Source organism: Rhineura floridana, chromosome 2 (assembly GCF_030035675.1).
Source record: "Rhineura floridana isolate rRhiFlo1 chromosome 2, rRhiFlo1.hap2, whole genome shotgun sequence".
Classification (NCBI taxonomy): domain Eukaryota; kingdom Metazoa; phylum Chordata; class Lepidosauria; order Squamata; family Rhineuridae; genus Rhineura; species Rhineura floridana.
In genome coordinates this window covers 175679463-175705749 of record NC_084481.1, presented here as the reverse complement: position 1 = coordinate 175705749, position 26287 = coordinate 175679463, and the positions used below count along the sequence as shown (strand labels likewise).

Genomic DNA, 26287 nt, shown 5'->3' with positions numbered 1-26287 from the left:
CTGATCGTAAGACCAGGAATACAGAATAAAAATATTAATAGAGGTTGGGTGGGGCAATAAAGAAAACTAAAAATTTAAATCTGCTTTGCTACTCACCTTCAATGTAAAATAGTGTACTCAATACTGCTTGGGCATATTCTATGGTCTGTATTTGAATTTGGTAATTTGTACTGTAGTTTGCTGCGCTCATGCTTATTGCTATTGTTAGAGCAAACAAGCTGCACTCTCATTACTCTGTCCACTTTTTGTACATACAGAAAATGTGCTGAACATGCTTTATTTTTGCTTTGCTTTTTAATCAGAGCTAATTGCTTTGGTTTTTATCTTGCCACCTATTTATGGAATATAAATTCACTGATACACACAAAGATTTCTCCCACAGGATTCATAACCTTTCCCGACTTTTAAAGTGAAGCAGCAGGCAAAATCCCCATCAAGTTAAATCCCAGTTATCACAACAAGGAGAACCATTTTATCCAATAACTTAATTGCAGAAGCTACAACTCCCTAGCAAACTATGGAAACACATATTACACAGTGAAGTGGCTTATTGCAGTTTTGAACTTATATTGTCAGTATTTTAAAAGGTGGAAGAACATGTCGGCAGAATTTTAATGGTAAAATATTTGGTGCATTAGTAACTGAAAATAATAAAATTTAAATATTTTTGGCAGTACTGTAGCATGCCAGGCGTTAGTAGCATATTGTGAATAGTCAAAGCAAATGAATGGATACAATGAGTTTTACAGCTAGCCTTACAGCAGTGAAAGCAATGCATGCACCAAGGAGTTGTGGGTAGCAAGAAAATGAGATTGTCCTGCTGATTGGATGCAGAAAAGCAATGAGCAATTCAAGTGCTCCCAGTCAAACAAACTGCTTGTGGCACTAGTACTTGTACCCAATTACCAATTCAGAGAGAAAATAAAAAGCAGTTTCAGTAGAGTCAGGGTGGGAAATCTCCAATTAGCACCAATTAGTGAAGTTGCTTCCTATAGCGGAATTCTGAGGACATAAGAAAAAAATCTCCCAGAATGCCTATTGGAAGCATTTATTTACCAGGTGAAGGGACTCCTGAAGAATAACTTGATGAGGATTTGTGCCTGTGGGACTTGAATACAGATACTACTTGGAACTTGCCTGCTCGATTTGACTGGTCAATCATAGGCTGTACTATTCTTCTTCTGGCATTAATAAACCTGAAACAGAACACAAAGTATAGAAATCTGTTTGTCAGCTTAGTGCGGTACTTCTTTTTTTATTAAATCTTTGTTTTATTAAAACCCTCCGTTTTTTCCCTTGGCAGGATTGCACTACAGAAAATAGCATTATTATTTTTTAAAGAAGATAATAATATAACTTGCTAGGTTAGAAAACTATTTACCAGGAGACAATGAATCACACGTAAAAATGGGTACAATTTAACACTTGACTATATTTCTAAAAACAAAATTTGACCAACTAAAAACTTAGTTAAAGTTTTGTACAAGATTTAATTTTAATTTCATTTCCCCCTTATTCTCGGCAATTCAGCTACCATTGCAGCTGTCTACAAATGAGGACCAGGCTTTCCTATTCTGTGCTTTCACAAGGTATTGTTAGGTCAGCAAAGCCATCAATTAGGCTGTCTGAAGTTTTATCACCAGCACAGCAGCAGTAAGTGCTGGCCCAGAAAGAACTTCTGCTCTTCTGCAACTCCTGCAGTTTCAGCCTGTAAAGTCGAGGGTCATTTGGAGGTCAGTGCCAGCTGGGGGCGACCTTTTCAACCAAGAGTGGGACACCCAGGGCAGAGAGCATAAGGCAACTTCCAACCATAAACTGGGGCACCTTTCAACTTGATAGGAAGAGGGAATTGCAGGTACATGTGTTTAATATTAGGCCTCAAATAACTTCTTCTCCAATCAGGTACCATAACTAAAGCAGAGTCCGAGTCATCTGAACATTAGGTAAAGCCCATTATTTGCCAAGGGAAGCCTGGATTTAATTTTGTGGGTAATCCAAAAATAAGTGCTTGCATCTTTCCCCATTAAGTTAATACATAACAAATCACATCAGATAATCTTGTTCAAACTAACCCCAGTAAAATGATTTTTTAAAAAATTATTTTAATTGCACAGCTTAGTTGAGGCCATTTTCTATCATAAATAAGACATACTTTTTGATGTCTATTGTTTTTATCTCCATCCTGTGTATTTTTACTGTGTATGTTCAGGATTTGTCCAGCATTGTTATTTAGTTTTCAGCCCTTAAGAACTGCTAATGAGCATCAGTATTTTACAGTATTCTAAAGATGCCCATCATTGAAAACAGCTTATTTGTACTGTGCAGTTATCTCACTGAAATTAACAACAATAATTTAGATAAGGCCCATGATGAATAAAAGTCTGTATAGCCCTAGTATCCAGCATCTGAGCTTTGGACACAACCGCTGCATTTCTTCCAGTTTAAAGTCCACTTTATAGTAATATATGTCTTTGAAAACATCCCCTGCAATTGTATGCTAGTGAGAATTCCATTTAGCAGATGATGCATATATGTTTCAAAGACTACACAGGCTACTTTGCATCTTTTTTGTTTACACATCAAAGACATTGCTTACTATTTAAATACATCCCAGTTGTCAAAAAATATCCTGCCTTATAATTAGTCAAAAGCAAATCCTAGGCATTAAAGACTGCTTTTATAGCTTATTCCTCCAGATAATAATGATTTCTGTCACCGAGGCTATATCCCTAACGTAACACTGTGACTTCGAGACATATTTCTGTGCTCCAAGACAAAGTCTTTGATAGGACTTAATCTGCTCAGCTGCTTTCCAGTAACGTTGCCACACTGACCAAACAGGGACTGACCTGTGCCTTCTGCAGCCAGCATGCCTTTTATCAGCTGAAGTTAATGCCAACAGAGATTAACAGAAAAGCCTGATAGGACTGTTTTCTCTTCAATGAACTTCTAATGATGTATGCAGATGGCAAGGTTTCAGGAATAAACAAGCATCTACTTGGATTGGTAACACACAACAGAGTCTATTTCACTTTGAGCCTTGCTGACCCACCCTTGCTTTCTTCAACCTAGCCACACATAAGGAAAATTAAATTGCTTTTTCAGTTTTTCTTTCAGCTCCAACCACTTTTTATTATTTACATCTGGTGGTCCCCTTATTTATGTCCCTTTCTACTTTCTTACAAAACTCCCTTACTCACAGGACTGCAGTGCATTATGGTACTTTATTCTCAGCAGGAGAACACTACACTGTCTTCAAACAAATAATTAAGGGTAAGGTTGAAGGGGTTCACTTAAAGGTCATATCTTTGGAAACTGGTCAGAATGTATACATTAATTTAAAAGGGGGGGCATCCTCAAGTTTTTTTTTTAAGGAGTTTACACGACAATAGAGAACATTTGGACAATTCATAATCCTTTGACCACAGGGATACAGAACTGGCTTTTATGAACATACACAATTAAAAATCTTAGCCTGTGGCTAATGTTAATACAACAGGCTATCAAGACAGAAACTTTAGGAATTTGAATATCTTGAAAATCTGCTTGTGCATTCTGTGCATGTACACTTCCTTAAAAATATCAATCCAATTTATACATAAATTCTGTGCTGGTCCTCTATGTTTTAAATATATCTGTGTGAGAGCTGCTAATTGATTCAACAGATATTTTGTGAGGAAACAGTTAAAGCTCTAGGTCAGTGGTTCTCAAATTTGGTGCAGGGTCCCCTGGGGAGTACAAGTCATCTTGAAGGGGAGGCACTCAAAGTTCCAAGGAGGGAGATGATCCCACAGCAGGCAGAACAAAAGCCACTTGCCTTCAAACAACAGTTTTTTAATATTGCAGTCACAAAAACTGCTAAACTAACCATAGAAGCTGAAAAGAAGGAAGCAGCATATGGAAGATTCTGGCCAAAGAAAATCCTCTTTATGCTTTGAGTGGCTGGTTTTAGGAGGAAGTCTTGTATGCTGTTCAAGATGTCTTCTAATGCAAATATAGGAAGAGTGCCCTACTGTAGTTCACAGATCCTTACAAATATAGCTATGTTCAAAAATACTGTGTGTTTACCTGCCAAATAAATAGCTCCCAAGTTCACCATATCTGGCAATGTTCTCCCCACCACCACCTGATTGTGAAGTGCTTTCCCTAGAGAGGCTCAACTGGCACCCACATTAATGTTCTTTTGGCACCAAGAGAATACTTCAGTTATTCTCTCAGGCCTTTTAATAATTTTAACAACCTTTTAATCTCTTTTATCATAATTTTTAGGATTGCTGCTGTTGTTTTAACCTTTTAAGGTAGTTTTAGTTTTCTGATGGGTAAATGAGTTGTATTTGTGATTGTTTTATTCTTTTGTGGCGGTTTGATTTTTAGCATGAATTTATCATTGTTAGCTTTTACACTTTGACTAATAAAGATGATGATTAATAGCTCTTTTTGGCAGAAAGGCAGCATGCACATCTCTTACAAAAATATGACAAAACTGTGGGGCTCCAGTACACTTATACTTGTAGCGTTGTCAGAACTTACTGACAACACTACAAGCACACTACAAGTATAAGTGTACTGGAGCCCTGAACAAGGAATTATCTTGTAGTTTTCATAAACTCTTTTTGTGTCTCCATCTTAATGTTCAAGAGGAATTGTGATAGAAACACAAGATTCACTGGTTTCTGACAGATGGATTCCCAGACTAGTTAAAACAGGTGTCATCACATTTAAACATAATCTAATACAAACATCCTTAGCTAATTATCATAACTAAGAATGTGATAGCAAGTGGCAATTCACAATCTACAACAGCTCAGCTGGAATTCACTGTATAGGTGAAATGGTCTTTGAGAAGAAAGACATCTTTACTACCATCCCAAAATTCCTACCAAGTTTCTTGCAATAGCTGCAAAAGAATCAACTGTAAATGAGAGATGTTTGTAATAGGAAAAGAGGTCTGGTTGTGAGATTACACAGTTGGGTATACCATCTAACATCACTTAGAGGAAAGCAATCTCTCTTTTTTATGGTTCCTGGGCAGCCTCCTATATGGGTCACTAGAAAGCTGACACAAGTAGTAGATGATACTGGTGTTCTCAAGAAAATAATGTGTGGAGTACTGCTTTGCTAAAAAGGTGCATCTGCCTAAGTTGTAATGCTTTACAAACACGGACGGTGTTGCCCATGTGGGAGCTTTACATAACTCTGACTCCAGGGATCAACCATGAAAAGTCCCAAGTAGTACCCTCTTGATGCCTTCAATCAGTGTGAACCTTGACAACTATCCATGGCCAAGCCTACCTTCCAAGGGATCTGGGAAACTTACTGTCAGTTGTTTTCCATGAAGAAGAGTGGCCTGCAGGTTCCTAGCCAGAACCAATTGTCTATAAGGGAATATCAGGGATTTTGTCACAATGAAGACTGGTTGTCATGCACTTGGTAAATGCTCTTGGGATTGTAGAAATACTGAAAACTCAAATATGGTACTGGGAGCACTAGCTGCTTGTGTGAAAACACAGAACCTTCCTGTACTGAGGTTAGGAAGGCAGAATGTAAGGAATCAAACATTATGTACATTAAATCAAACCCAGCTGAGACACAGGATGGTTGCCAATGAAGCTATCAAAAACCTCCTGGCTTTGATGAAGATGACGTCCTGAAAGCATGAATAGAATTAAAGATGCCCATTGTTCTGTGAGATGGTGAAGTAACCCTAGATGGCATTGGGATTCTGGGAACAATTCTATTTCTCCTTTTTGGAAAAGAATGTCAACTGCTTGTTAAAGTACAGATGTTGAAAGGATAGTGCAAGGAACCTGTGAGGGGAGTAAAAAGGTCAAGTGAAAGGAAAAGTGAGAAACCAATGATCCAGGATAACACATTCCCAGTTATTAACAATGTTCAACAGTATTGAACGAAATAGCTGAATGGAATGGGGAGGGAGTCAAGAGTTCAACTTGGAAGAAATGGATGCCTTGATCTAGTTTCAAAGGATGTGATCTTCAGTGTTGATGGCTATGATGAGGAGTGTTATGGGCAATCCTTAAAAAAATAATTCTAATCCAGAGAGATCAAAGAAGACAATTATACAGGTTGGTATCATGAGCAGTTTTTAAAGGAGAAGGATGGCTAGGATGTGACTACAGCACTGAACAACTGTCCTCTAGAGTCACTTCAATGTATGCGTAAGGCAGGTGTTGCTAACCTGGCACCCATGGGCACCATGGCACTCAGGAAGGCATTAGCTGATGCCCCCAGGAAGGGCCCCCCAGACTCTAAGCTTTATTTTGTTAAAAAAGCCTCTGGCCCTCCTAGTAAGAAAGTTATGAAGCAAAATGTGCAAGTATCCTTCTAAGCCTGGTTGTTCCCACCTGTCAGAGTTTTTAGCCAATGAGTGAAGTCAGTGCTGTGACTGATATGTGAGCTGTTTGGACACCTGGAGATAGGAATCACGGGAGCCTTAAAGAGCTTCTATTTTCCAATTCCTTCAGTGCCCTTTTCCTGCTTCTTTCTTATTTTCTAGTTTGCCCTTCCATTTTACCTAGCAGCTAAGAAGCATCTTTCCTGTGGTTGGTTCATACTGTGTTATGCCACACCCCCATGCCAGCCATATCATCATCAGTGCCCTCAAAATTTGAAATTTGTCCCCTGGTTCAAAAAGGTTGGTGACCCCTGATTTAAGGGTAAGTCCTATATATGGGCCTTTCTCTGAAAGTAAGGATGAGAAGTTGAGAGCATAGACTTTAAAGATCTCCAAAGGGTTATTACAGTCTTCTTTATGGTATATGGTATTGATTTATGCTTTAAGGCTTCTGCCTGGAATATTGGCAACGTATTCTTGTTCTTTGGTAAGTTATTAACGAGTTGAGACAGTTGTTCCCAACATCAAAGGTAGTTTCACAGTTAAATATGCAAAGCAACAAACAGTGATGCAAAGCAACAAAACAGTTTCCTGTCCCCTTAATCCATGGAAAGCTAATCTCTGATTGAAAAAAATTGAAAACCAGATTGTTCACATAAGGCAGAGAATGCTGGATAAGATCTAAAGACTGAGCCTCCATATAAAAAGGTTTGGTCTTCACTCAGTGAGGGAGGGTTCTGCTTCTCTGATGCGATCATGTAAGGGTTTAAAGGGTCTGTCACAGTCAATGTTTCAGAATCCATTTTTTTTTTAAGATTTAGGAAGGCTTATCATTCTTAGATTGAAAGTCTGGTTGAGGTGAAATGGATGAGACCACCAGAAGTAGAGTACCCACTGAATGAATAAAGCAGGGGTGAGGAACCTCTAACCCATCGGCCAATGTTAGTCTGCCAAGGGGTCAGGTTTGGTCTGTGAGGCCATGTTTTTAAAAAAGCAGCCACCTGCCAATCAGTTTCCATCACTCTAATGGTAAGTGATATTAGGTGATTGGTGGCGGGGGATTGATTCTGTGTTGACTGCACACCCCAGTTCCCCTGATAAGCAAGGGTTCAATCCTGCTCAATCACCTCACTATGACATCAAATTTGGGCCTCTAGGGGTGGGGAGAGAATGATCTCAGAAGGCCAGAAAAGGTTTCCCACCCTTGGAATAAAGTAATGGTAAATATTGGTACTGTAGGTGCCACTATTGTACCCTGACAGTGCAGCCTTAGGCACCAGTGGCAGCAGTCCTTTTGATGACAAGGCTACAGAAATCAGCAATAATGTCACTGCAGCAACAGGTGTTGACATCAGGATTATGAATGTCTGTAGTAACTGAGCACTTGGAGGTATGATCAGAGTGAGGGCTGACTGTGCTATGGGCACCCACACCAGTGAAATTGTAACAGGCCTGAAAATAATTTGCCTGCCTGGTGTGAAAGTTGCAGATGTCGTCTGTTGTTTAGATTGATAGATAGTGCTGGGAAGAGTCAGTGGCTGTGGGGCACGCTGGAACTAATGACAAGGGGAAATACAGTTGTGAGGCCCTGGAAGCAAAATTTAGGTTGGTAGATAGAATGCTGAAAGCCAGGATCTCCAAGGTGGCTTTCTCTGAAATGCTACTGGTTCCATGTGCACGACCAGCTAGACAGTGTGGTGTAGTGGTTAAGGTGGTGGACTACGACCTGGGAGACCAGGGTTCAAATCCCCACATAGCCATGAAGCTCACTGGGTGACCTTGGGCCAGTCACTGCCTCTCAGCCTCATGAAAACCCTATTCATGGGTCACCATAAGTCGGAATCAACTTGAAGGCAGTACATTTTTTTAAATCAAAAATGCCCAGAGCACTTGACCAGAGACACTGTATACAAGTGTCTACACGCTAATGCTAGAAGCCTCCAAACCAAGGTTGGAGAACTGGAGTGCTTCATCTTAGAGGACAGCATTGATATAGTGAGCATAACAGAAACCTGGTGAAATGGACAAAACCAGTGGGACACAGTTATCCCTGGATATAAATTATATTAGAAGGACAGGGAAGGACGTTTGGAGGTGGCATTGCTCTATACATGAAAGAGGGCATTTAATCTAGCAAGCTAGAAACCCCCAAAGAGGCAGACTCCTCCACAACATCATTGTGGGTGGTGCTACCATACCCCAAGAGTGACTTAACTGGGAACTCCCTTTTGCCCCCCCCCCTGAATAAAATGCTCTTGAGATAGATAAATGAAATCAAGGAAACACCCAAACTAGGAAATGTAGTAATGGGTGACTTTGACTACCCTGACATAGACTGGCTACATATGTGTCTCAGTCATGACAAAGAAGCAGAATTTCTAGATACCCTAAATGAATGTGCCCTAGAACAGTTAGTCATGGAACCAACCAGAGGGACAGTGACTCTTGACTTAATTTTAACGGGCATCCAGGACCTGGTCTGAGATGTAAGTGTTGTCAAATCGATCGGGAACAGTGACTATAGTGCTATTAAATTAGGCATACATGTAAATGGCCAATTGCCAAGAAAATCCAACACGGTCACATTTCACTTCAAAAGAGGAAACCTCCCCAAAATGAGGAGATTGGTAAAAAGAAAGTTGAAAGACAAAGTCTAGAGGGTCAAATCACTCCAAAATGCTTGGGAGCTGTTTAAAAACACAATAATAGAAGCTCAACTGGAGTGTATACTGCAGATCAGGAAAGATACCACCAGGTCCAAAAGGATGCCAGCATGGTTAATGAGCAGAGTCAAAGAAGCTATTAAAGGCAAGAAGGCTTCCTTCAAAAAATTGAAGTCTTGTCTGAATGAGGAAAATAGAAAGGCACAAAAACTCTGGCAAAACAAATGCAAGAAGACAATGAAATGTAAATGGACTGCCTTCAAGTCAATCCCGACTTATGGCGACCCTATGAATAGGGTTTTCATGGTAAGTGGTAATCAGAGGGGGTTTACCATTGCCTTCCTCTGAGGCTGAGAGGCAGTGACTGACCCAAGGTCACCCAGTGAGCTTCATGGCTGTGTGGGGATTCAAACCCTGGTCTCCCAGGTCGTAGACCAGCACAGTAACCACTACACCACACTGGCTCTCTGAAGAAGACAATAAGGGATGCTAAAAAAGAATTTGAGGAGCACATTGTTAAGAACACAAAGCCACCACCAACAAAATATTTAAATACATTCAAAGTAGGAAACCGTTTAGGGAGGCAATTGGACCATTGGATGACAAAGATGTGCTAAAGCAGAATAAGGAGATTGCAGAGAAGCTAAATGAAATTTTTGCATCTGTCTTCATAGTAGAGGATATAGGGCAGATCCCTGAACCTGAACTAACATTTATAGGAAGGGAGTCTGAGCAACTGAGGCAAATAGTGGTGACAAGAGATGAAGGTCTAGGCTTAATAAACAAAATAAACACTGACAAATCACCAGATCTGGATGGCATCCACCCAAGAGTTCTCCAAGAACTCAAATGTGAAATTGCTGATCTTCTAACAAAAATATGTAACTTGTCCCTCAGATTCACCTCCATACCTGAGAAATGGAAAGCGGCCAATATAACACCAATCTTTAAAAAAGAATCCAAGGGGATCCTGGAATTACAGGCAAGCTAGCTTAACATCTGTCCTGGAAAAACTGGCAGAAAGTATTATTAAAGACAAATTAACCAAGCATATAGAAGAACAAGTCCTGCTGAAGCAGAACCAACATGGCTTCTGCAAGGGAAGATCCTGTCTCACTAACCTATCAGAATTCTTTAAAAAATATATACATAGAGGTGATCCAGTGGACATAGTGTACTTTTTCATAAAGGTTTCGACAAAACTCCTGAGTAAGCTTAGCAGTCATGGAAAACAGTAAGAAGAGGTGTTCTGTTGTGGATCCAGAATTGGTTAAGTAGCAGGAAGCAGAGAGTAGATATAAATGGACAGTTCTCCCAATGGAGAGCTGTAGAAAGTGGAGTCCCCCTAAGCATTGGTATTGGGACCTGTGCTTTTCGACTTGTTCATAAATGATATAGAGTTTGGGGCAACCAGTGAGGTGGCCAAGTTTGCTGATGATTCTAAACTGTTCAGGGTTGTTTAAACTCCAAAAGGACCTCTCCAAACTGAGTGAACGGGCTGTAAAATGGCAAATGAAATTCAGTGTAAACAAGTATGCTTATTGGAGCCAAAAAATGGTTATTTCACATATATGCTCATAGGGCTGAACTAGTGGTGACTGACCAGGAACAAGATCTCAGGGCTGTAGTGGATAGCTCAATGAAGATGTCAATCCAGTGTGTGGCAGCTGTGAAAAAGGCAAATTCCACACTAGGGGTCATTAGGAAAGGTACTGAAAATAAAACCACTGATATCACAATGCCATTGCATAAAGCTGTGCTGCGGCCGCATTTGGAATACTGTGTAAAGTTCTAGTCACCTCCCCTCAAAAAGAATATTGTAGAGTTGTAAAAGGTTCAGAAAAGGGCAACAGAAATGATCAAGGGGATGGACGGACTCCCCTATGAGGAAAGCTTGCAGTATTTGAGGCTTTTTAGTATAGAGAAAAGGCAAGTCAGAGGTGACATGGTAGAAGTGTATAAAATTATGGCATCGAAAAAGTGGCTAGAGAAAAGTTTTCTCTCTCATAACTCATAGTCATTCAATGATGCTGAATGTTAGAAGATTCAGGACAGACAAAAGAAAGTACTTCTTCACACAGAGCATAGTTAGACTATGGAATTCATTCCCACAAGAGGCAGTGATGGTCACCAACTTGGGTGGCTTTAAAAGAAGATTAGACAAATTCATAGAGGATAAGGCTATCAGTGGCTACTAGCCATAGTTGCTGTGCTCTGCAACTATAGTCAGATGCAGTATGCTTGTGAAAAGCAGTTGCCGGAAGCTGCAGGAGGTGAGACTGCTCATGAACTCAGTCCTGCTTATGGGCTTCCCATGAGCATCTGGTTGGCTTCTATGAGAACAGAATGCTGGACTAGATGGGCCACTGGCCTTATCCAGTAGGCTTTTATGTTCTTATGATTACAAAAGGTTTTAGCAATCAGTCATAGGAATAGATCATGATAGCTGGTGTTCACAGTTGACACCAAGGTTGAAGGACAGATAATATGGGTCCCAAACAGGATCTTAAGAAACTACAGATAAGTAAGTTGTTATGTGCCTTCAAGTCAATTTCAACGTATGGCGACCCTATGAATCAGCGACCTCCAATAGTATATGTTATAAACCACCCTGTTTAGATCTTGTAAGTTCAGGTCTGTGGCTTCCTTTATGGAATCAATCCATCTCTTGTTTGGCTTTCCTCTTTTCTACTCCCTTCTGTTTCTCCCAGCATTATTGTCTTTTCTAGTGAATCATGTCTTCTCATTATGTATCCAAAGTATGATAACCTCAGTTTCATCATTTTAGCTTCTAATGATAATTCTGGTTTAATTTATTCTAACACCCAATTATTTGTCTTTTTTGTGGTCCATGGCATCTGCAAAGCTCTCCTCCAACACCACATTTCAAATGAGTTGATTTTTCTCTTATCTGTCACTGTCCAACGTTCACTTCCATACATAGAGATCAGGAATACCAGGGTCTGAATGATCCTAACTTTAGTGTTGTTCAGTGATATATCTTTGCATTTGAGGACCTTTTCTAGTTCTCTCACAGCTGCCCTCCCCAGTCCTAGCCTTCTTCTAATTTCTTGACTATTGTCTCCATTTTGGTTAATGACTGCGCCAAGTTATTGATAATCCTTGACAAGTTCAATGTCCTCATTGTCAACTTTAAAGTTACATAAATCTTCTGTTGTCATTACTTTAGTCTTCTTGACGTTTAGCTGTAGTCCTGCTTTTGTGCTTTCCTCTTGAACTTTCAACAGCATTTGTTTCAAATCATTACTGTTTTCTGCTAGTCGTATGCTATCGTCTGCATATTTTAAATTATTGATATTTCTCCTTCCAATTTTCACACCTCCTTCATCTTTGCCCAATCTGTTGGACAACTAGAAGTAGAAAAGGTGGCATATATGACAAATAGAAGGATCCCTCAGCTAATTTTCCATAATATGTGGAGAAATATGATTTTTGCTTCTATTTATTAAAATCTGAAGCAAGACCAACAATTGTTCATTGGCCACTGAATAGCCTTCAAGGGATTGTTGCTTTTAGCCATTACCATCATTAGAGACTTAGCAGCAGTATAGAAGTAAAATTTTCTGAATTCCTTTTCCATTGTCCTCCTGTTTTCATTCAATTGGAACCTTTGGAGATATTGATTTTTTCCAGCACTAAATATAATGCCACTTATGAAAAGAGGGAAAGAATTTCTTTTTGTTCCTGAATAGTAGCATTTGAAAATGGTGATAATTCATTCACAATTTGTAATAAACATTTTTCCTCAGTTTTTGTTCCAGCTCACTGTATGGCACTGACATTTTCAGTAGAGGGCTGGCATAACTTAAGCATGCAAAACAAATCCAAATTTGTTCACTTTTAATGGAAAAATTAATCTTTGGCCAAATGACATTTCAAAATTTGGAATGTACATATGACATGGGTCCTACTGAGAAATTTAATCATTTTCAAATTGAATAAAATCCGTTTTTATTAAAAAGTCATCCTATTTTTCAGCAAAACATTTATGATAAAATCTTGAATGGTCATAGTGCATGAGGAAAGAATATAGTGTTATATTTTAAAAGTGCCATAGATTTGAATAGAAAAATCATCTGAATTTTATGGGAAATATTAGTGCATCCAGTCTTTAAAAGCTCTTGCCTCACTCCACTCTAATGAAAGCCCCATGAAAGACAACTGGTTGAATATAAATTACATTTGGTTATAAACACAGATACTTTCACTCACAATCTTAAACAAATTTACTAGACAGTAAGTATCCTTGAACACAGTGGGACTTATCTCTGAGTAAGCATGCATAGAATTGTCCTGTCAAAGGTTGAGGAAGCACAATCCACAGAATAATGTAAATGAACATACATCTCCCTTGTATGTATGCATACTAGAAGTGTGGAAACCATACAAGCTTCCTTTCTCCCGGCTATGGTTATGTATGTTTTATGCCACAAGATCAACATGCAAAACTAATCACAGAGACATAGTTGTATTAATTTGTATGAGTCAGTTGGAGTATTGGGCAAGTGCCCAACCTTCTATGTTCATATCAGAAAGATCCAGAAGTTAGTTTTACAGGCCTCCTCAATTCAAAAAGTTTAATTCAACACAGGATTCAAAGTATGTCAAGAGACCAAGGAAAAAGATATCACTAAGAATTGTTCAGGACATCCTACAGAAACTCTTTATGTCTATCTAACAGACACAGGCAAAACAACCATGGTAAACAAGGTGCTGGTTTATCAAGATCTAATAATATGGAATGCACTTGAAGCTGAAGAGATTATTTTTTTGTTTGGCATAGCAAAGTCCTCAAATGTTAGCCGAACACTGCTTTTAAAAATTAAAATTGAGATTCCCAGAGTTCTTCTCCAGGTATCAGATATTCAATTTCTTGTGAATTTATGTTCATGTAGAATCAAAGCTGATGAACAGCTCTTGATATGAGCTATTATGGGTATTTGGAAATATTTTGACAGGCTTAAGCGTTTGCAAACCATATATTGTTTTGATGTGCTTAGCATGGCATGGAGTGAAACTGTTAACTGTTCATGGATATTTGTGTATGTGATTACATTTCCAGAGTATTATGGCATGAAGCGTGATACATTTTATGAGAGGTCTGGGGAGTGGGGATCTATCTACTACTGCAAATATTCAATATTCACTTTGGGAAACTCAACTGTGGATATGCGCCTGCTATTGAAGAAACCATTGGAATGAATGCCAGTCAGGTGTTCTTTATGCATTCTCCAAGCCTAGGGTTCACATATTTTGCCCGGCCTTGGTTGGTCACTATTTGTGGTCACCATTGATCCCATCTCTCCCTCAAGTCCTCTGTGTGTATCAGGAATTCATAGCTGTACGATTCTTCAAAGCCTGGGATGAGGTTGAGAGGCTGACCCTTCTTTCCCTTAAGTTATCTGAGCATGGCAGAAAACCTGAGAGTGGGGCAGGGTATGTCTCCCTATACCCAGCAGAATCTATTTCTTCTGGACTTTTGCCTCTACGATATCTGGAGGGCTTGGGGTAAAAGAAGGCATCTTTCTATCTATTCTGAGCAATGAGGAAAATGTGGTCACCAGAAAGAGACATGCAGTTCCTACTAGCCACATTTCAGTCATTGTGCAAAGTTGCACAATATTCTGCATGCAACTACCCCTACAGAATACAAACACATTGCAGGCTTCTAGATATAAATTCTATTGTAGTTAGATATGAAACTATATAATCTCACATTGTAACATTTTACAGATCTGAATGAAAACTTTGGCTGGATCCAAAGGGCTACTTTGGACACTCTTCAGAAACTGGGTGCGCCTTGAAGGGGTTTTTATATTTCTTTTGAATGACATCTCCCTATACCATATCCCAAATTGTTTTTGAAAGTATAATTATTTTCAAAAGCAGTGTGGCATGGGTAGCCCAGCATGCAGAACTAATTGAGCATGGATCTTTGGACACAGGTCTTTGTGTATGAAAGTTATCCACCTGACATCTTTCCAGCAGACTCTGAATAGTGCCAAGTTTCCCTCTCAAAATTAAAAACACCTTGGGCAAGGGGATTTTCTCTTCACTACTATTATCCTGCTTGGGGACGCTACAGCAGCTATTTAAAGTTTTTTTAAAAAATAAAAATAAAATAAAAATGTGCATGTTAATTATTTACACAGAATTAACATCATGCGTCACTTGGCCCTGAAATGTATGGTTTTAGTTCTGCAGAAGAGATTTGCGGCCGAAGGCTGAAATAATCACATGGACACAAAGGCTGGGTTGAACTAGGAGCCACTTTATTAAACTTTAAACGAAACCCCTAAAATAACCTGTAAAGTTAAAACATAGTTACGGGAGCTAGGTTACATTTGAATTGCCTAACTACAGCTATAGGGCGACCATCCTTGCCAGGGCAAGGGCAAACCATTCTGCTTACCTTCTACCCCCACCACACCCAGAGGATGAGTAGAGGGGCCTTCCCACATCACCCCCTGAGGCCCTACAACTCTGGGTGCATGAGGTAGGTTGGCCTCAAAGGCAGCCCATATCCTGCCCCCAAGTCCTACAGCTCTGAACTTCAGGCCTTTGGAGCCGCCAATCCCCCCCAAAGGTGCCTAAGGGGGCCACCTAGCTGTCCTTACCAGCTTCCCTGATGGGGAATTTTTTATATACAAACAATAAGCAAAATATATTCTTTTATAATCCTATATAGGTTTATACAGTAGGGCCCCAGTCATAGGGTGGGTTACGTTCCAGCCCCCCGCCAAAAAGCGAAACCCACCGAAAAGCGGAACTCCATCAATAAAATGGGGTCCGACGCCTGAAAAATGCCATGAAAGTGGAACAAGCGCCGTATGAGTGGGGCCTTACTCTAACTGAAAGCCGCTGTATTAGCAGGCTGCTGAAAAGCGGGGCCCTACTGTATTTTAATAGTTTAGTAGCCAGCCAGAACCTTTTTCTTTTCAGAGCTAATTTCCCTGACTGTGCTGATATGTATGGTACAGCTTAAACTCTATGACACTGAAGGATTGCATTAACTGAAATGCTTAGCTCATAGGGAAAATGTACTGGTATGTGAAGTGCTTAACATTGCCAAATTGACTAGAACATAATGCAATGCCAATGCAGTGCCTAGGCAATGTCTATGTAATGCTGATGTGTAACCTCCTGACTCGTTAATGCTAAAGTCTTTGTCCTGGAATGTATGAAAACCCAGGCAAGCAGCGCCATATTGCAGAGCTCCACTGACATCATGGGAGACTGACCATGCGCAGGTAACCAATAAAGGCCTACCTTTGCTGCAATTTTGTGTCTTCAAATTCCTCAAGGTCCCCCGATCCAACCACAAAATTCCCCATCATCCCTTCCCGCACCTTCCTGCCAAAATGACCAACTACAGCCAGAGTACAAACAATCCCATTAGAACTTTAGATATGCCAAATTAGCCAAAACAACCCATTAAACAAGGACACCCTCTAACTTCAATCCATGCTGCTACTACAGTGTGGAGTAGGCAAAAAACCTGCCTGCCAGGGCAAAAATTCTTAGTTGGCCCCGAAGCAACCAGCTGATCAAGGGGAGGGGGGAGGGGTGTTGCAGGCCAAAGAGGGAGGATCATGAGTGGTGTGGGCTTAAATCAGTTCTGTCGCCCTGCCTCCTGCATGACCACACACGGCACGTAAGTGCTGACCATGGCCGTGTCAGCCGGCCTCTTCAAAATGTCACCTGGGACTTCAATCCCAGGCAGCCAACACACCCAGCTGTCCCAGGCTTTGCTGGGAACACAGAGCAGGAATTTTCTGGAGTACTAGAATACAAAATTCATAGTTTTAGTTTTATTTACATTTCATTGTCAACCCTATCTTATACTTTTCAAACAATCCCTTATTAAACAAACAATTCTTTTTCCTGACTGAAATCTACTAACCTCAGTTTAGTTCATCTTTTTTTGTCAATAGAATTAGGTATCCATTTCCATGTGTATGGTTTTGAAACAAATGATACACACTCTTTAGGCTATCAACTCTGACACAGTATTCTTTCTATAAATACATTTAAAGCTGACTGAAGTCACCTGGTTACAAGCAGGTCCACAATGAGATTAAGTAAAGAATACAAAAAAGTCAGGGAAAGTTAGAAGGGCAGTTTCATTTATTTGAAACTTTTTTACTGCCAGTTTTGCTGGGATTCCAGGAAAGACAAGGGGACCTTAACAATGGCAATGACTCACAGATAGCTGGACACTATATTCTTGATATCAAAGTGCTTTATGATACCATAGATGGTCACTGCAAAACTTTTGTTTTTTGCTGAAACGTATACTTCCAGAAGTGCCTGCACCACTGGAAATACTGGTATTCTCAGTGAAAGCATATCATAAGAACATAAGAACATAAGAAGAGCCTGCTGGATCAGGCCAGTGGCCCATCTAGTCCAGCATCCTGTTCTCACAGTGGCCAGTTGGGCCAAATGCGATCAACTTTCTTCTTCTTTGCAGCCTCCTTATCCCTAGTCTCCTCACCCTCCCTCAGTTTAACTTCCTATTCCCAGAACAGAAGGGTAAAGATATCTGTGTAAGAACATAAGAAGAGCCTGCTGGATCAGGCCAGTGGCCCATCTAGTCCAGCATCCTGTTCTCACAGTGGCCAACCAGGTGCCTGGGGGAAGCCCGCAAGCAGGACCCGAGTGCAAGAACACTCTCCCCTCCTGAGGCTTCCGGCAACTGGTTTTCAGAAGCATGCTGCCTCTGACTAGGGTGGCAGAGCACAGCCATCATGGCTAGTAGCCATTGATAGCCCTGTCCTCCATGAATTTGTCTAATCTTCTTTTAAAGCCATCCAAGCTGGTGGCCATTACTTCATCCTGTGGGAGCAAATTCCATAGTTTAACTATGCGCTGAGTAAAGAAGTACTTCCTTTTGTCTGTCCTGAATCTTCCAACATTCAGCTTCTTTGAATGTCCACAAGTTCTAGTATTATGAGAGAGGGAGAAGAACTTTTCTCTATCCACTTTCTCAATGCCATGCATAATTTTATACACTTCTATCATGTCTCCTCTGACCCGCCTTTTCTCTAAACTAAAAAGCCCCAAATGCTGCAACCTTTCCTCGTAAGGGAGTCGCTCCATCCCCTTGATCATTCTGGTTGCCCTCTTCTGAACCTTTTCCAACTCTATAATATCCTTTTTGAGATGAGGCGACAAGAACTGTACACAGTATTCCAAATGCGGCCGCACCATAGATTTATACAACGGCATTATGATATCGGCTGTTTTATTTTCAATACCTTTCCTAATTATCGCTAGCATGGAATTTGCCTTTTTCACAGCTGCCGCACACTGGGTCGACATTTTCATCATGCTGTCCACTACAACCCTGAGGTCTCTCTCCTGGTCGGTCACCGCCAGTTCAGACCCCATGAGTGTATATGTGAAATTCAGTTTTTTTGCTCCAATATGCATAATTTTACACTTGTTTATATTGAATTGCATTTGCCATTTTTCCGCCCATTCACTCAGTTTGGAGAGGTCTTTTTGGAGCTCTTCGCAATCCCTTTTTGTTTTAACAACCCTGAACAATTTAGTGTCATCAGCAAACTTGGCCACTTCACTGCTCACTCCTAATTCTAGGTCATTAATGAACAAGTTGAAAAGTACAGGTCCCTATACTGATCCTTGAGGGACTCCACTTTCTACAGCCCTCCATTGGGAGAACTGTCCGTTTATTCCTACTCTCTGCTTTCTGCTTCTTAACCAATTCCTTATCCACAAGAGGACCTCTCCTCTTATTCCATGACTGCTAAGCTTCCTCAGAAGTCTTTGGTGAGGTACCTTGTCAAACCCTTTTTGAAAGTCTAAGTACACTATGTCCACTGGATCACCTCTATCTATATGCTTGTTGACACTCTCAAAGAATTCTAATAGGTTACTGAGACAGGACTTTCCCTTGCAGAAGCCATGCTGGCTCTGCTTCAGCAAGGCTTGTTCTTCTATGTGCTTAGTTAATCTAGCTTTAATAATACTTTCTACCAGTTTTCCAGGGACAGAAGTTAAGCTAACTGGCCTGTAATTTCCGGGATCCCCTCTGGATCCCTTTTTGAAGATTGGCGTTACATTTGCCACTTTCCAGTCCTCAGGCACGGAGGAGGACCCGAGGGACAAGTTACATATTTTAGTTAGCAGATCAGCAATTTCACATTGGAGTTCTTTGAGAACTCTCGGGTGGATGCCATCCGGGCCTGGTGATTTGTCAGTTTTTATATTGTCCATTAAGCCTAGAACTTCCTCTCTCGTTACCACTATTTGTCTCAGTTCCTCAGAATCCCTTCCTGCAAATGTTAGTTCAGGTTCAGGGATCTGCCCTATATCTTCCACTGTGAAGACAGATGCAAAGAATTCATTTAGCTTCTCTGCAATCTCCTGATCGTTCTTTAGTACACCTTTGACTCCCTTATCATCCAAGGGTCCAATCGCCTCCCTAGATGGTCTCCTGCTTTGAATGTATTTATAGAATTTTTTGTTGTTGGTTTTTATGTTCTTAGCAATGTGCTCCTCAAATTCTTTTTTAGCATCCCTTATTGTCTTCTTGCATTTCTTTTGCCAGAGTTTGTGTTCTTTTTCATTTTCTTCATTCGGACAAGACTTCCATTTTCTGAAGGAAGACTTTTTGCCTCTAAGAGCTTCCTTGACTTCCTCTGGACTTTGTTTTTCAGCTTTCTTTTTACCAATCCCCTCATTTTTGTGAAGTTTCCTCTTTTGAAGTCAAATGTGACCGTGTTGGATTTTCTTGGCAATTGGCCAGTTACATGTATGTTTAATTTAATAGCACTGTGGTCACTGCTCCCAATCGGTTCAACAACACTTACATCTCGCACCAGGTCCCGGTCTCCACTGAGGATTAAGTCCAGGGTTGCCGTCCCTCTGGTTGGTTCCATGACCAACTGGTCTAGGGAATAGTCATTTAGAATATCTAGAAACTTTGCTTCTTTCTCATGATTGGAACACATATGCGGCCAGTCTATGTCCGGGTAGTTGAAGTCACCCATTACTACCACATTTCCTAGTTTGGATGCTTCCTCAATTTCATATCTCATCTCAAGGTCTCCCTGAGCATTTTGATCAGGGGCACGATAGATCGTTCCCAGTATTAAGTCCCTCCTGGGGCATGGTATCACCACCCACAACGATTCTGTGGAGGAGTCTGCCTCTTTTGGGGTTTCGAGCTTGCTGGATTCAATGCCTTCTTTCACGTATAGAGCGACTCCGCCACCAATACGTCCTTCCCTGTCCTTCCGATATAGTTTATATCCAGGGATAACCGTATCCCACTGGTTTTCTCCATTCCACCAGGTCTCCGTTATGCTCACTATATCAATGCTCTCCTCTAAGACCAAGCACTCCAGTTCTCCCATCTTGGTTCGGAGGCTCCTAGCATTAGCGTACAGGTGTCTCTCTTCAAGAGCACTTGTGCCTTGGTGAAGGAGGAGTTACTGCTCTCTCGGAATCCTCCCCTAACAACTCCATGGGGGTGCTTGAAGGCTGAGTGTTGTCTCCAAGGGGGGCTGGGCCATCCGTGGGAATTGGCAGGGTGACTAAATCAAGGTCTGGAGTAGACACAACAACAGCTGGATCTTTCACGCCTTTGGGCAGTTGAGGTGCCTGTAACTCATGCTTTCTCCCTCCCTGCCCTTCGAGGGAGAGCTGGGGCTCAACACAGACAGTTCACCTTGGGAGACCTTGTTAGAGCTCAAAGGCAGTATAGAAATACTTTGTAAATAAAAAATTTAAATTAGCAGTAATACAACAGGAGCCGAAGGAAAATCCACACATTAATTATTTTGGAAGTATTACACTTGCCTGTATTGGTATAAGCACCAATGCTATGGCATGAATATAAAATCAAATGTCTGTTAAAGGCTCTTGCCATATATGGACCGAGAAGTGCCAGACGTCCAAGCTGGATATAGAAAGGGAAGAGGCACCAGAGTTCATATCACAAACATACGTTGGATAATGGAACGGACCAAGGAATTTCAGAAGAAAACCACCCTGTGCTTTATAGATTACAGCAAAGCCTTTGACTGTGTAGATCATGAAAAACTATGGAATGCTTTAAAAGAAATGGGGGTGCCACAGCATCTGATTGTCCTGATGCGCAACCTATAGTCTGGAGAAGAGGCTACTGTAAGGACAGAACATGGAGAAACAGATTGGTTCACCATTGGAAAGGGTGTGAGACAGGGGTGTATTTTATCACACTATTTGTTTAATCTATAGGCAGAACATATCATATGGAGAGCGGGATTGGACCAAGATGAAGGTGTGAAAATTGGAGGGAGAAACATCAATAATTTAAGATATGCAGACGATACCATACTCTTAGCAGAAACCAGTAATGATTTGAAACGAATGCTGATGAAAGTTAAAGAGGAAAGCACAAAAGCAGGACTACAGCTGAACGTCAAAAAGACTAAAGTAATGACAACAGAAGACTGATGTAACTTTAAAGTTGACAATGAGGACATTGAACTTGTCAAGGATTATCAATACCTCGGCACAGTCATTAACCAAAATGGAGACAATAGTCAAGAAATCAGAAGGAGGCTAGGACTGGGGAGGACAGCTGTGAGAGAACTAGAAAAGGTCCTCAAATGCAATGATGTATCACTGAACACCAAAGTCAGGATCATTCAGACCATGGTATTCCCGATCTCTATGTACAGATGGGAAAGTTGGACAGTGAAAACGGCGGATAAGATAAATCAACTCATTTGAAATGTGGTGTTGGAGGACAAGTTTGCGCATACCATGGACTGCGAAAAAGACAAATAATTGGGTTAGAACAAATTAAATCACAACTATCACTAGAAGCTAAAATGATGAAACTGAGGTTATCATACTTTGGACACATAACGAGAAGACATGATTCACTAGAAAAGACAATAATGCTGGGAAAAACAGAAGGGAGTAGAAAAAGAGGAAGGGCAAACAAGAGTTGGCTTGATTCCATAAAGGAAGCCACAGACCTGAACTTACAAGATCTGAACAGGGTGGTTCATGACAGATGCTGTTGGAGGTCACCGATTCATAGGGTCGCCATAAGTCGTAATCGACTTAAAGGCACATAACAACAACGAATTGGGAAGCTGATGTACCACTTTCCCAATATGTATATGCAGCACAAAATATACATTTAATTATCTCTAAAAAAGACAAATGTGTGTCATCTCGTCTCACACATCACCAGTGATATAACTCATCAAATTGAAATGAAAGATTATACAGCCACAAGAGTGGCTGTATACTAAAGCTAGCATGGATTTTTTGCATTCCACAATATTAAATTGAAAATACCCCCATGCCTTTTTGATGCTTCCCATAAGCTCATTTCAAAACAAAACCTTACAAAATTTATAGTCCTAAACTCAGAAACGGTTGCTTAACAATCCTAAAAATTTTAATGGTGATATACAAAACAGTCAAAAATCGAGAGTTCAAAGTATAAAAAGAGAGAGAAAAACCCAGACCCCATTGAACTTTTTTCTGTCAGAGTTCTCATAATTTGTTGAAATTAATTAAAATCAGCCATGTTCACAGAATACCTGTAATCCTATTACTGACATTGCCCCATATTCTGACCTTCAGATTCTGCAGTTTAAAAGTTTAAAAAATGCCTGGCTGATTTTTAATTAAGAAGTTTAGCATTGGAGTCAATGATACGCCCAGGAATGCTCAGTAAGAACTAACTGTGAGTGTTCTAAAAGCAAGACTCACAGCTGCTTCACTTGGCTAATCAGGGGCCCATACCCACACCAGATATTTGTGAAGTGTGCTAAGAGGAGACTCCTATTCCCCTGACAGAGCTCCAGTGGCCAGAGTGGTTTAACAGTCAGCCGCTCTGACTGAAGCTCTGTGAGGGAAACAGGGCATCTCCTAGCAACTCTTAGCACCCTTCACAAACTACACTTCCCAGGATTCTTTGGGAGAAGCCATGACTGTCTAAAGTGAAATAAAGGTCTGGTGTGGATGTGGCCAGGGATATTTGGGTGAGAGGCTACATGTGCCTGCTATAGAATAAAAAGGTGGGGGAAACCTGAAAAGCAATTGTACTGTTCACAATGTTTTCCTTTGGGAAAGGAAAGGGGCTTCCTCTCTGCCCAGTGCCCACCCACCCAATCTTCTCCCCTCCCTCCCTGCCCCTCCCCCAGGTCAGTTTCACCTATCCTAAGCATGATTGCATAGGTGTAAATCCCACTGAACTCAAAAAGCATGCAAATGAACAAACCTGCCCTCCTCTTCTCCTCCCTCCTATCCCCTCCCTCGCCCTTCCCTCCCCCTCCCCCTCCCCTCCCAATTCTCTCCTTCTCCCTCCTCCCCCTCCCCTCTGGTGAGCAGTGGCAACACCTGCAATTAGCTGAAATAACAGAAACAAGGCATGTGTTGTGTTGATCTTGTTTTAGCAGGGAGGAAGCAACCATATTAAGACAGTTGATATAGTTCAGATAGTCACTTTAAATATGTTTGATTTACTTTGCAATTTTAGTGACGTTTCCTATAGCAAATTATTTTCTTTTGCTTCTGTGAATATGTGAAGTACAGTAACACTTTGCAACACTTAAAAAAACTCCAAAAACAATTGTGAAATAATGGCACTAACTATTCTGCAGAATAGTTTTCAATGGACATGAGCAGTGTCTCAGTTTGCACAAGATATAACAATGGGAGGTGGGATATAATCTAGCAAAATTCTAGATGTGCTCTATGTTTTTAATTGACCATGCCCATGCCCACCTTTCCTTAAGTGGAGTGGTTTAAGCATAGCAGGCTAAAAACATGGATCTTAGGCAAGCCAAACTTGTTTTTTCCAATAGCTCATTGCTTAAGTAGCAACATATAATAATCAGTCTGATTTTACATCAAACTGCAATTTCAGATTCAACTGCTGATGCACCCAAAATAGAACAGAACATAACCTCCAGTTTGAAACACAAAAGGCTGTCTTCACCATCATATGACATTGACCAATAAAAAGGCTTCAAAACTGATAAAAATAAATTTGACACAGATTTCTAGGATGAATAATGAGACAAATATAATTTTCTAGGTTAGATTCTCTGTAGAAACAGTAGTAACATAGGAAAGAAGCAAAGCAAGAAGAACAACAAACATACGAAAAGGTAATTCTCCATCTTTGGAGATGGCAGGTGTTGCCACCATTCACCATATGCTTAGAAGCACATGATACCAAATTCTTCCAAGCTACACAGGAAGTGAACTGGACTGTGAAAGACCAACCCAAATTGCGTTTGCATTTTGTAGGGCAGTCCAATATCTCAGAGAGGAAGTCAGGTCTCCTGCTCCCCTGGTGCATTCACTATAACTGCCCAATTTCCTGCTTTTTAAAGTTTGATAGAAATATCTGTTGGCTATAGGTACATTTTTAAACCACAAGGTTTTTTGCCTATTAGTGAATATATATAGGTGTCATAGCAATGACATCTTTGATAGCAACTTCTATATAAGCTGAACCAGCAACTCCAACTGCATGTTAACTAAGAAGTAGGTAGGAGGGAACCCCTGATGATCTCAGAAGGGAGACAGAAATACCACACACACACTGCTGGGGCCTCCTTGCCGATAATAAGTCAAATACATGGAATAATATAGTCAGAATACAAACGATTTGTAATCAACAGCAGACTATCAAAAGCCACATAAGATCCAGATCATTAGGACACAAGTTTCCCTTTCACTCTTTATTCAAAGATAATCAAAGAAGTTGCCATGCCTAGTCTTGGTGCCATATCTGACAAGGGACCAGAACAGCGATTGTATCCATGCACATTTGCAGTTGCAAATTGACTATTCAATAAGATTTCCCAGGGATGGAAAAGCTTTGCCAAGCAAGTCTCCTGGGAATGTGACAACTCTGGCCAGCAAAGAACCCCTATTTGCTATTAAAAGTGGGCATGCATCCTTACATCATCCTTAACACTCAACACTGGTGAATGATATCTACAGGAACTGATCCAAACAATCATACCTATCAAACATACCTATCAAACAATCAGCTCTACAGTTAAATTAGCAGCTCTCAGTTCAAATGCAACAAAAATGATTTTGCCTGCAAAAAATAGTGTGTCACAGTGGTTAACATATGATGTCATTAACCACCTGAAAACTATGAGGAGTAGTACTCTGAAGATATAATGAAGAAGAAATATGTCCCTCTTACTCCACAACCAAGGCATACTTTAAACAGCAAAATCTATGTTGCAATGAGTTAGCTTCTGTGTAGGTGGAGTTCCACATCTGTTTTAGTCACCTGGTGTCCCACTTTCAGTAGTGTAGTCCTGCTGAGTCCCAGCAGGTCATTGGCCCCTTACTTTGCTCCCTGTGTCTCCAGCGCTACAGCCAATCCTCTTTCATGCTGACTGGCTGCTGCCAATGTGTGTTATTGTGGCAGGAGAGTCACAAGAGAAGGAGGACGGTGGCAAGGACAACAACAGTGTTTGTGAGAAAGAAGTTTACCAGCCAGAGTTGGGCACCCCTTTCACTGCTTCGCTGGGGCTTACTTTTCTAAAAAAAGGAAACAGTTGGGGACAGAAGGAGGAGTGGCGGGAATGTTATTCCTGCATGCTCACCTGCTGCTGCTACCACTGCCTGCCTGCCAGCTGCTAGCACCTCCTTCATTTTGTACTAGGGCTAGCTGGAGAGGGGTGAGTAGCAGGGATATCGTTGCAACCTCAGACTGCCATTGCCTGCCAGCCAACAGCAGGCACCTCCTTAAAATGTTGGAAAGGGAAAGAAATAGCAGCAGGGGTATCCCTGTACTTTCAGCCTGGTGGATGCCCCCTTTGTCTTGTGCTAATAGTTTCTTTTTTTAAGTTGTTGAAGAAAGGATGGGGGTATTCCCTGCATGCTCAGGAGGTGGAGCTGGTGGCAGGTGTTCCTTTTGCCCCAGGGAGGAACTTTTCTGAAGGTGGGAGTTCCTCAAATACTTTGTGTATGTGTCATTGAGAGAAGTATGTATATGTGATTTGTGTGAAAGGGGAGATGCATTTGTGGTGTGTATGTGATGGAGGAAAAAACAAATCTATATGTTGTCTGTGTGCATGTGAGAGAATAAGGTATGTATGTGTGGTCTTAGCGGGGCGGTGCACTTGGACCAATGGAGGCTGGTCTATTAAGGCAAATTGGGCCCTGCCCCATCAACTTCAGTCTACCAATCCTCTCCTACCTGCCCTCCTACTTACAACCAGTCCACATCTGGCACTAC

At 40.9% G+C, this 26287-nt stretch overlaps 1 protein-coding gene across 6 annotated transcripts in view; it reads right to left on the bottom strand.

Moving 5' to 3' along the window:
• MEIS2 (Meis homeobox 2) overlaps positions 1 to 26287 on the bottom strand; it is a 337285-nt gene that overhangs the window by 5304 nt on the left and 305694 nt on the right. For all 6 annotated transcript variants that reach the window (XM_061611506.1, XM_061611507.1, XM_061611509.1 and 3 more), the window contains one exon: positions 1138 to 1196. In XM_061611506.1, coding sequence (XP_061467490.1) covers positions 1138 to 1196 — 59 coding nt within the window. The remainder of the gene's footprint in view (positions 1 to 1137; positions 1197 to 26287) is intronic.